Genomic DNA, 11,995 nt, shown 5'->3' with positions numbered 1-11,995 from the left:
GTAACTTCGTCCTGTTCACACACCTATGCCGGGAAAGAGTTTAAGAAATGCCCTGAAATTTTGGTTTTTAATTTTGCCAATGAACACCTAAATTAGAACTTTTGCCAATTTGCTTAAGCCTAGACCCAGTCTACTTATAAGCGAATATCGTAATTTCACTGTAAGCCTGGATTCATTCGGTTCAATTATTAATGTGCAATCCAGTTATACTATCAAATAATCGATTTCCTGAGATTTTATTAGATATATCCTCAAAGCCAAAGGGAAGCCAAATCCAGCACAAACACCATGGGCCTACCAAAATGATTGTTTTCTTTTCGGGGGCCACCTCAGTTTTCCAGCCTGCCAAGATTGACAGTCTCAAGCACCATATATCGTCTCTCAAAGCATACATAAAACATTTTTGGTTTCATTCATAGTAGGGTAGTTTGCTTCACCCAATAAGGGTGTAAAGGACGAAGATATAAGCTACGAATGATTTTGTGATTGCATCCTCTCAGATCCGTGCCTCTGGCGGAAACTGCTGGATCTTATGCTGGGATCTGGTGCACCAGTAGCAGATTGATGGAATGTATTCCAACCCGATTCTCTGTCAACCTGGTTTAGCGAAAACGGAGAAAGATGATCTCTTTCCCAAGGATGGAACCGAGTTGACAAAGGATTTTCTGCCTCTTGAAAGTTACGGCCTGATGTACCAGACGGAATAAAATAGAAGCCACCCACTTGGTCAGATGATGAGGCTGCGGGTCCAGCTTGAGCATGATTTCTATGACCGCTTGACCTTCTGGAGCCAGAAAAAATGGGTGTCCGTATGGTTGGCGAATTGCTGGGATGTTGTTGATAGTATGCCTGGAGAGCCTGAACTCTATCACGGGCCCGAGCATTGCTACCAGGGTAAGGAGGGATCAATGACGGAGCAACGGAACTCCCTGCTCTTGCACCAGAACTGCAGCATTACAGCAATTGGATTAAAATAATCAGCAGCAGATAAAAAAGTTCCATACAAAAATGAGACCATGCAACAAAAGTTTTGTTTTCTGAATGATATTTAAGTCTACAAAAGGAAGCAGCAGACATAAAATCAAGCTCTATGCTCCCTATGTGTCTCATTTAAGCAATTCTTTTTGAAGGAGTTGTCCCTTCAAGGGGAGAGATCGATGCTGTTTTTCTAGAAAATGGTTGCTCTGTTGCTGAACGAAATGGTGAAATTTTCTACAGATGTTCTATTTTCCATAAAGAAAGGTAAAAACTCAATTGAATCACAAATGTCAGTCATGTTGAGGAATACCTGTGGCCGCCAACAAGCGGATGCATAAAAGATGCTGATCTTGGTGTATCAGAACTGCTCCTGGTGGACCTTTGATTTATAGGCGGATTTGAAGGTTGATCAGAACTGCCTATTCGGCTGCTAAATGTGGAGAATGGAGTGGACTGATGCTCCCAACTATGATAATGGAGATCCATCGCAGGAAAAGCATAAGATGTAGGCATCTCACTAGGCACTGATGGACCATTCCAGTGACCGTTGAAACTAGAACTATCTGAAACACTTCCACCGGAATTTGAGGATGAGGGATGAACCGTTGGTCCAAAGTAAGCTACATACGGACATGGATGAGCAGCAGATGCTGAATGTTCAGCAAAGATGGCTTGCTGTCCCAGTAACTCATGATCTGCATTCCAGGGTAACTTATAATCAGCATATCTGGCCCCACTAAAACCCACAACAGACAAACACTACTTGAAAAACAAGGAAAAATCTTACATGAGGTTGATGAAAACTCTCCTACCCTGAAAAAAGAACAGGAAAAAGAGAGAAAAAAAAGATATGTTAAGGAGAGAACATGATTGAAACTTGAACAAGACAAGAATTTAGGCAAACAAAACTCCAATGATGCGTGTCAAATAAATAAATGGGAACATTATACTACAGCAGCTTTTCCAACCTAGAGTAATAAGCACTTTGTAACTTCCAATGAAATAAACAATAGGCTGTAGTTATGCCATGATACTCTTATACTCCATTAACTTTAAGATCAGGAAATACTTCCAGCCCAAAGATGTGTCTGGTGCTTAAACCTCTTATACATTGGTAGTATCTTATACAGAGTGAATTCGCAACTGACAGAGAAAATCATCAACATAAGTTTTGAAGTTGGTTCGCATCAGTTTCAGATTTTAAATTGTCAATACTTGCATTACACTCAAGCTGGTATTATGTTAAATTTTGTTAGGGTGAAAGGCAGATCCACTACTTTCTTGATCTCCAATGCCATTTTGCCACCACAAATCAGTATTTAACTAAGAAGATACCAGCTTTCCACCATACTCTCTCTCTCTGTCTCTCTTGCAGTTATTGTCACAAAGATTACATGCAAAAAATAAAAGATGGCAGATATTCGATGTTGAAGAAGAGATAAAGAACCACAACATTTCAGCTATGAAAAATTGAAGCAGCAAACTACACAGATTTAACATCTAATGGGTGCATGCTTACTCGAATGAAGGAAGTCGTGCTAAGCTTCCAAATGGACACCAGTGAACTCCAAATGACTGCAAAAAGAATATTAAAAAAAAAAACACTAAATCAGTAAACAGCAAATAGATTTCAATTTGACTTATTCGTAGTAAGCAGCAAATAGCTTTCAATTTGACTTATCTGCAAGTCTAAAGTGAATGCACAAGTAAAGCCAAAGAAGGCAAAAAGCAAACACTAACATGTAGACAGGATTGTATAGGTTTGCAAAGCTGTGAATAGAGGCAGCGTGATTCAAACCATAATCTGTCAAAATTCCCATTTAGGCAGAAATTATTGCACTTAAGGAACACAAATGAAGAAGACTGACTCGGCTTCAGTAAAAAGAAATTTGGTTCATTAACTACAAGCTTCAAAAATCAAGTTCACTCACTAAATAACCAACAAAATTGATGTTCATTTAAATTGATATGGAGTGGAAGGGAAGGGATGAGTGATGAGATGGTTAAACATATCGATATGCAGAAAAGAAATGTAAATTCAAACAAGGCAATATAAACCATTACCATTTCAGAGTAACTTAGATCATAAAGGTCCTCATCATGTGTCAAATCATCCACGTTAAATTCTGGATATGAACGGCAACCATTGGCATAAAGCCATTGACCTTTCTCAATTTTCCTGCAATTAGGGCATTGCATCGCACCCTTCACGTTGAATGCTGAACCAATGCAGTCTGATGACAATCATTACAAACAGTATAGTAATCAATTAGAACTTTTAAAACAGATTTTAAACAATCATTTTCTAACATTATCTCCCAACCAAACCAACAAAAATAACATACCTACTCTCAAATCCTTTCAAAAATTCAACTAATGTCCCTGCCAGTAGCCATTTCCCAGGCTGCAGCTCATCCAAAATATATAATATAGCTAATCCAAGCAAAGATAAACTTTAGCTTCTAATTTGATTCCTGGTTACTAATAGTCTCTAAGAAAGGCAAAAACTAATTACATTTTAAAGTTAATCAGCCATAGCAATTGACAGGAAAAAACAAAAAGAAGAAGAAAGAAAGAGCAACTTATTTGAAATATCAAAGCTCCATTGAACTGATCCTGATATAATTAAGCATCATTGTTTATGAAGCTAAATTTTCATTTTTCAGCTTATAAAATAGCATAAGCGATAAAAATGGTTCAATCCTTATGATTTCTTCATTTCCATCATCAATCAAACCAAAACTAAACACACCCAATAAATCAAATGAGCAAACCAGAGCTCAGATCTTTCCAGCCCAGTTTTAGAAAAAAAAATTCATTGACAAAAATCAGTTCCGAATCTTGACAATTTTGACTTACCCAAATGAAATTGATGCCCACATTGAAGCTTAGCCCACGACCGATCCCCATTATCAGTAACCGTTTCGAGGCAAATCGAGCATGAAACCGAGCCGAAAGACTTCCCTCCATTTTCGCAATCACCACCATCGCCTCCATCACTGTCGTCCACCACCACATCCTCCCCACCATTACTCCCTAATCCCATAATCAAAACAGTTATAAACGTAAATTTAAAATTAAAATTAATCCAACCCCAATATCTCAAAACCTAAATTCCTTTAAAAGACAATAGGACACCGTATAAATCAACGTCCTCTTCCTCTCCCTCCCTTATTACGTACTCAACCTCAGATTCCAATCGGATAAATTTACAAAAACAAAAACAAAAACCGAACCGTCGTCTTAAATTCGTTTTCTGATTGACCAAACAAAAACAGCGAAATTAGATATTTTTCAAAGAAAATGAGAGACGAACTGAAAATTGAAAAATCCCTTTCTTTTATCTTTTGTTTTGCCTTTTTTTAAAAATAAAAAATAAAAATGTTTTTTATTCTTTGTCTTTGTCTTTCAATTTCCTTTATATCTTAAGAGATGATGGGGTTAGATTACAAAATAACTGCTGTCTGAACAACAATCATCCGAAGGTTTAGATTCCTTTTCAACGTTTTGTTCAACGGATTGGATTGCTTTTCATTGACATTTGTTATTGCCAAATAAATTAATTTAATTTCCCTTTTTTCACAAAATCAGTGGGTGGAAATTGGGCTACCAAATTTTAGAATCAAGTCTAGTTATATTTAGTTAATTCATAATTTTAAATATGATATAAAAGCGGAGGATTTATGGATAATTTTAAGTATTATAAAATAAATTTATATGTATGATATGCAATTAATGCAAAATATTTAATATATTAATTTGCATATCATTTGAGTTTATTGTATTTAATTATTAAAATATATTAAATTAAATTATCAAGCAATTGTATTTTATATATGTGATATATAGGGATTTTGAACAGACCTGCTCTAAATGAAGTGCTTTTTTTTCTTTTGGAAAGTAAAGGTCGAGTGGGATTTTTTTAACAGTATAGAACGGTTGTAGTAGTTACTTACCCGGCTCTGTCTGACTCCGCTAAGTGAAATCATCACTTACCTTTAAAAATGTAATAACTAACTATAAAAAATCCATATGTTTTGTATTTAATTATTTACTAACTTTTAAAAAGTTTGAAAATATTAAAAATAAATAAAAAATTTAAGTTAAAATGAAGTAAGGATGGATGCATACATTTATAATAGAATGGGAGGTGATAAAGCAAATTTTGCTAACCACAAAGTAGTAATAGATTTAGCAACATTCGCTCACATATATGATATATTTATATATATATATATTTTTTGTATATTGGATATATATGTAGTTTCTTTATATTAATGAAAATCTTAGTGGTGTAATTTAAATTTATACAAATGCGGAAAAAAGAAGCTAAAACACATAAATATTTATTTAAAGGAAAGTTTCATTATTACGATTAGAGGAGCCAATAGATTTATCCGTTACACCCAAACTTATATATTCTATTGTTTTATCAATATTGAAATTGATATTAAAACTGGAGTAATTTTACAATCAAAATAGTTAGCCGACAATAAGACTACCCTATCAAGAGACTGAAAATGAGCTTTAATATTTTTGAGCTCTAAATAAATTGAGTTTTTTTAAAAATTTTATAAAATATAATACAATAAAAACTGAAAATTTTGTGAGCAAACATTTATCTGAAAAACTAAAAACCTTAGACATTTAATTAATTTATTTTAGTCTTGAATTTTTTTTTCTCACATTAAAATCTGAAAATTTATTCTTTTGGCCCCTTGTAATATTGGGCGGCTGCACTCCCGAACAACTCGAGGCCAGCAACTCTAACTTTGAGTTGTCGAACACTTTATGCTTCAAAGCATTAGCAATACGCAAAATAGTCGGCTCCCGTAATAACGTCATCCAAACTCACCAATTTAAGCTATGATAAAGCGCTTCCCGCATCGCTATCCCTTCGGTTAATTGAGAACTTGAACGGTTACGGACAGAACAGCTTCCGAAATCACGCACGACCGCTGCCCAGAACGTTACGTTCGCACTTTCAAAAACTACTGCATCAACGTTGCATTTTAGTCTTCCCCTTGGTGGGTTCTTCCACTGCTTAGCAGCACCTGTTAAAAGCATCATTAGCAGCTAGCAATCTACCAAAATCCTACTAGGAATCACGCCAGTCCTATAGATACGAATTAGCGAAGTAAATAATGTGAGAACTAAATTATTCAATGACCACATAAATACACTTATCTCCAAGGGACCATGCACGTCATTGACGCCAGCAAAAGAGAAACAATTGAAAAAGACATGATCTAGATCTTCTATTTCCCACATCTACAACACTAGGCCGTTACATTAACTCCCTTTGCAAGGAAGAAAACGTTTCATACACCTCCAAGTGAAAATTTTCACTTTCGGTGGCAATGAGCTATGCTAGGTACGTTGCCAAGCGTCTTCCAATGGATAACCAGCCGAGCCGACGTGTAAGAGTGTGCAACAATATAAGCAGACTCCACTGTATAGTGCCATTCGAACTATAATGCCACACATAGCTATCCGACCCATTCGTGACCGAAATTAGTTGCTTAAAGACTCTATCAGCATCATAAGGCGCAAGTACCCCTTCCACCATTTCTTTATCCCAAGACTGTCCATCAACAAAGAGTAACTTGCAAACTTTCATATCCTCAAAACCGGGCAAGGGAACTGTGTGAATAAAAAAGCTATTAGAATCACACAGCCAAGGGTCCTTAAAAACGTTTATTGTGGCACCATCAACTAATCTCCACTTAGAACAAACGTTTCGATGCAATAATACTCATCCAAATAAATGAGAGATAAAAATATCTCAGTTTGAAAATTTTCAACGGAAGGAGTCGACGTCCGATAAAACTCTCTACCCTTGCTTCCCACGAAAACCCATGCCACCATAATTTTTTTGTGCACTAAGAGCCTCCTGTCGAAAAGCTGCTTACAGTATGAAAAAATAACAGTGATGTATTCTGAAAGCAAAGCATAAAAGATAATGAAATCAAAAAAAATTATGAAGTAGAAGAAAATAACAGATAAAGAATCATAGGAAGAAGAAATATGAGAAACAAGAGAGAGAGAGATCTTGTGAGTGTAACACTCTATTTTTTTAATCATCATTTTAAGCATTAGAATGAATAGTAGCACCTAGGCTACTTATATCAGTTCAGGTGTTCTAGATAATTCGATAACAAAAATAACAAACAAGTTACAGCTGTACCAATCATAACAGACTTAATTCATAAGCCAGGATCAATCATTAACAGAAATGCTAAACCAGAAAATGAACCAGCATTAACACCTTGCGAGTAAGCTATGTTGTGCTTAACTCAAACATATCATCGAACACCTGAATATCATTCTTACTGCCTGATATTCCCCATGTTTTCTCCTCATCTGAGAAAACAAAAGTAGTGGGTACTGAGCAGAGTTGACATAATCCAAGCTTTGATCGCAGTGCAACAAATTGAGATTCACTTAAAGGTTTAGTGAATAGATCTGCAACTTGATTGTGTGCAGCAATATGATTGATTTGAAGATCACCCTTTTACTACTTTTTCCCGGACAAATTGAAGATCAAGTTCAACATGTTTCATCTTTGAATGGAGAACAGGATTTGTTGATATCTGGACTGCTCCAGAATTATCACACCATATAGTTAGAATCCCACAATACTGTTCTCCAAGATCAGTCTGAAGATGAATGAACCAAGTGATATCAGCCACAGTATTGGCGACACTTCTGAATTCTGCCTCAGATGTGGAACGTGCCACAACATGCTGCTTCTTGGATGACCAACCAATGAGTTTGCCACCTATGTAAATGCAGAAACCAGAAGTAGACCTCCTATCTTCGAGAGAGCTGCCCCAATCCGAGTCTGAAAAGTCTGTAACATCAACCTGCTCCGTTGGAGTGTAATACAGGCCAAACTCGATAGTTTCTTGGAGGTATCGTAGCACTCGTTTGACTGCCACCCAATGCTTGTCAGTTGGATAGTGCATGAACTGACTGAGTTTGTTTACAGCAAAGGCTATATCGGGTCGAGTAAGACATGCATATTGAAGTCCACCCACAACGCTTCTATATAAAACAGCCTTGGATGTAGGTAAGAATTGACCATCAGTTGAAGTAAGAGTAGGAGACACGACCATTGGAGTGGGTACCGAGGTAGCAGAAGTCATCTCAGCACGGTTGATTAACTCACGAATATACTTTTTCTGCGATAGATGTAGAGTTCCATTATGTCTATGCATTTCTACTCCAAGAAATAATGCAGAGTTCCCAAATCCTTAAGAGAAAATGTTGTGTTTAACTGATGGATAACATCACTTAATTCCTTCGAATTGCTACCAATAAGATTAATGTCATCAACATATACCAAGCACCACACCCTAGTTCCTTCGTTTTGGCGTGTGAATAAAGAAGGGTCAGCACATGAAGCTTGAAAATGTAGATTGGAACACAAAAAATCTTTGAGCTTTTGAAACCAAATTCTCGGTGCTTGTTTGAGACCATAAAGGGCCTTTCGTAGTTTGCAAACAAGAGGTTGACCTTCGTCATTTCGCTGCTCAAAACCGGGAGGTTGTTGCATATACACTTCCTCAACAAGATCTTCATTGAGGAAGGCATTGTTTACATCTACTTGCCTCAATTCCCAACCATGAGTAACTGCCAATGAGAGGAGAGTGTGAACAGTATTTGCTTTTGCTACCGGACTGAACGTGTCATGAAAATCAAAGCCTATTTTCTGAGCATATCCCTTGGCAACCAACCGGGCTTTGAAGCGATCCACAGTACCATCAGCTTGTTTCTTTACCTTGAACAGCCATTTGCATCCCACAGCATGTCGGCTTGGTGGTAAGGGAACTAAGTCCCACGTTTGATTTCTCACCAGAGCATCAAGCTCATCATGAACGGCTTGTTGCCATTGAGGAAACCTCATGGCTTCATGAATATCTGCAGGGGAAAAAGGTATATTAGTAACTTGATAAGAGATGATTTTCGGTTTTACAATACCTGACTTGCCCCTTGTGATCATGGGGTGACTATTAAGCTGGGACTGGTTTGGCATATCTTTAGGCAGTAACTCAAATGATGGTACAGATGCAGAATTTTGAGAATTTTGAGACTGGTGCTCATCGTGTGAGGAAGTAGTTGAGTGATCTGAGAGTTGAACGGATTAAAACTAGAATTTGGAGAATGAGATGGGTGAGCAGTAGATATTGGTGATTGCAACTTAGATTGCTGCAAGGAAGAACAAAAATTAGTATTAATAGTTAAATCAGGTAATGAAACAATAGGTAAATGTACTGTAGTAAATAGAGTGAATGAAGAAAGTGAAGAAGTGGGCATTTCATTCTTTATTGAAAAGGAAAAATATCTTCCTGAAACTTAACATGTCGAGATATATAAATTTGACCATCAGGTGCAAGACACTTATATCCCTTATGATTATCAACAGTGCCCAAAAAAATACGAGATATAGATCGAAACTGCAGTTTGTTGTGATTATAAGGTGTCAACAAGGGAAAACAATGACATCCAAAAACACGAATAAGAAAGTAATCAGGCTTAATTTGATACAATTTTTCAAAAGGAGTTTTATTATCTATAACCTTGGAAGGTAAGATATTTATTATATTAACAGCATAAGTAAATGCATCAGACCAGTATATTAGAGGCATGGAACTTTGTGCAAGTAAAGTAAGACCTATTTCTACAATTTGTCTATGTCTTCGTTCAATTAAACCATTTTGTTCAGATGTATGAGGGCAGGTTAATCTATGTTGTATGCCAAAAGATTACATGTAAGATGCAAATGATCTAAACTCTCCGCCACTATCAGTTTGCAATGCGTTAATCTTTTTATCAAACATTGTTTCAACTTGCTTTTTGAACACAAGAAATGCAGACAGAGCCTCAGACTTTTGTTTCAAATGAAAAATCCAAACATATCTTGAATATGCATCAATAAACGAATTATAGTATTTATACCCAGAAGACACACATGGAGCTGGTCCCCAAACATCACATTGAATAAGTTGTAAAAGAGAAGTATGCTTAGTGGTTGACGATATAAAAGGTAGTTTATGACTTTTTCCATATTGACAAGCAACACATAAAGGAAAATCCTTAAGAATTTTGACAGGAAGAGCAGATGTGGAAGCTAGATGTGAAAGATTGTGTGTCGAAGTGTGTCCTAGCCTACGATGCCACAACTCATGAGAAGTTAAACTTTCACATTTCACACAATCATTATTATTTGAACTAACACTAGTGGTAAAGCATGAAAGATCAGACGAGAGATACGGAAGAGCACTGAATTTCTGATTTACATCCAATTTGTAAAGACCATCGACTTCAACTCATTGTGCCAGAACAGCCTGTGTAGTCAGATCTTTAATAACACAGTATTTAGGAAAAAATTCAAATGATACATTATTGTCTTTGGTGAATTGTGAGACTGAAATTAAATTTTTGGTAATATCAGTAACATAAAACTTGTTTAAGTGCAGTTCTTTTTGATCAGTTGAAAAAATTACAGTACCAGTATTTACAATAGGGATACAAGAACCATTACCGACTTGAACTATACCTGTAGTAGGGTTAGAGTGCTGCAAAAAGGTGGAATCATGTGTGAGATGCCCAGTTGCACCAGTATCTGGGTACCAAGCCGGATCTGTAACCACTGCCAGTGTAGCTTGCACACACTGAGAGATCCGGTTACCTTCTGAAACAGCTTGAGTAGAACCTGGACATAATGAGCTAGCACCACTAGCAAATGGATTACCATTGTTATAAGACATGACATAAGGATTTGCAGGATTAAGATTACTGACAACCGGCATGCTGCAGTTATATGCAGCAATATGTGAAGTACCAGCATGAGCAGGAGGCATTCCAGTAGAAGGTATATGTGCAGACACATTAAGTCCTCCAGAACTAGTAAAATTACCTTGAGTGTTCAACCCAGTAAAACCAGGATGACCAACTTGAGAACTAAACATAGTAAAACCAGTAGTGGGACCAGGATAACAATAAAAACCATTCACACCTTCAGAAGTCTTAACATAGTTTGAAGACTGAGAATTAGTAGCAATAGAGTCAGAGATACCAGTGAATGAAGCACCGAATCGATGAAAACATTTAGAGACCAAATGACTTGTCTTACCACATAATTGACATTGAAATCTCGAATTATTTGAGTACATTCCACTACCACGTGGCCTAAACCCGCCCTTAGTATGACCTTGATAATATGGTCTGGTCTGTACATTCATACCTTCAGAGCTAGAACTAAGAGTCTGGTCATTCGACTTAGTGTTACCACTACTGTTTGTTGAGAGTTGCTGCTGCACGGCTACATTAGCAGTTATACTCATGACATTTCCCTGAAGTTTTATCCTCGCCTCTGCATCCAACAAAGCTAAAACAACTCCCTGAAGGTCATAAAGATGCTAGCTGGAAGTGATAATTGAAACAATATTCTCATATTCGATAGGTAAACCATTAAGAATAGCAGATTGTTGTTCCTCTTCATGAATATTTTGACCACATCCAGACAACACATCAAAGATCTACTTAATTTCAGCTAGATATTCTCTCATTGTCTTATCTTGCTTCTTAACATTATGCAACATGCATCTATAATGCATTCTCTTAGTTCGTGAGTGAAGAGCAAATATTTGATTCAGCTTATTCCATATTTCAAAAGCAGAGTGTAGGCCAACCAGATACGTATACAGAGAGGGACTGACTGAGGACATCAACCATGACGCAAGAGCAGAACCTTGTTAATCATAAGAAATAAAAGCAGGATTTTCTATTTGTAACCCCGAATCAGTACTAATCACCCTAGGATGAATAGCTATAGTTCCCTTTATATACCTTTGTAACCTATGCGTTTTCAAAGTTAGGTAAACATGCTGTTTCCATCACAGAAAATTGCTTTCATCAATCAACAAAGATATTTTCTTGGTTAAAATGGCAGTAAACGCTTTACTAGCATCAGATCTAACTTCAAAAGCAGGATTCACGGTTTCATTATTCA

The 11,995-nt window shown here is 36.6% G+C and overlaps 1 protein-coding gene across 2 annotated transcripts; it reads right to left on the bottom strand.

Moving 5' to 3' along the window:
- Positions 1–204: 204 nt before the first annotated feature.
- LOC105782440 (E3 ubiquitin-protein ligase RFI2) lies at positions 205–4,358 on the bottom strand. Of its 2 annotated transcripts, none has more exons than XM_012607179.2 (6): positions 3,838–4,358; positions 3,043–3,212; positions 2,498–2,553; positions 1,766–1,791; positions 1,289–1,673; positions 205–946 (listed from the first exon to the last, which is right to left on the bottom strand). In XM_012607179.2, the coding sequence occupies exons 1-6, from the start codon at positions 4,022–4,024 to the stop codon at positions 469–471; spliced, it is 1,302 nt and encodes a 433-aa protein (XP_012462633.1). In that variant the 5' UTR covers positions 4,025–4,358; the 3' UTR covers positions 205–468. The 2 variants fall into 2 exon arrangements, with proteins under 2 accessions (XP_012462633.1, XP_052482289.1); XM_052626329.1 differs by lacking the exon at positions 3,838–4,358 and adding an exon at positions 3,324–3,510.
- Positions 4,359–11,995: the final 7,637 nt, after the last annotated feature.

Source organism: Gossypium raimondii, chromosome 13, assembly GCF_025698545.1.
Source record: "Gossypium raimondii isolate GPD5lz chromosome 13, ASM2569854v1, whole genome shotgun sequence".
Taxonomy (NCBI): Eukaryota; Viridiplantae; Streptophyta; class Magnoliopsida; order Malvales; family Malvaceae; genus Gossypium; species Gossypium raimondii.
The sequence above is the reverse complement of the archived record's forward strand: the minus strand, read 5'-3'. Positions and strand labels throughout refer to the sequence as shown.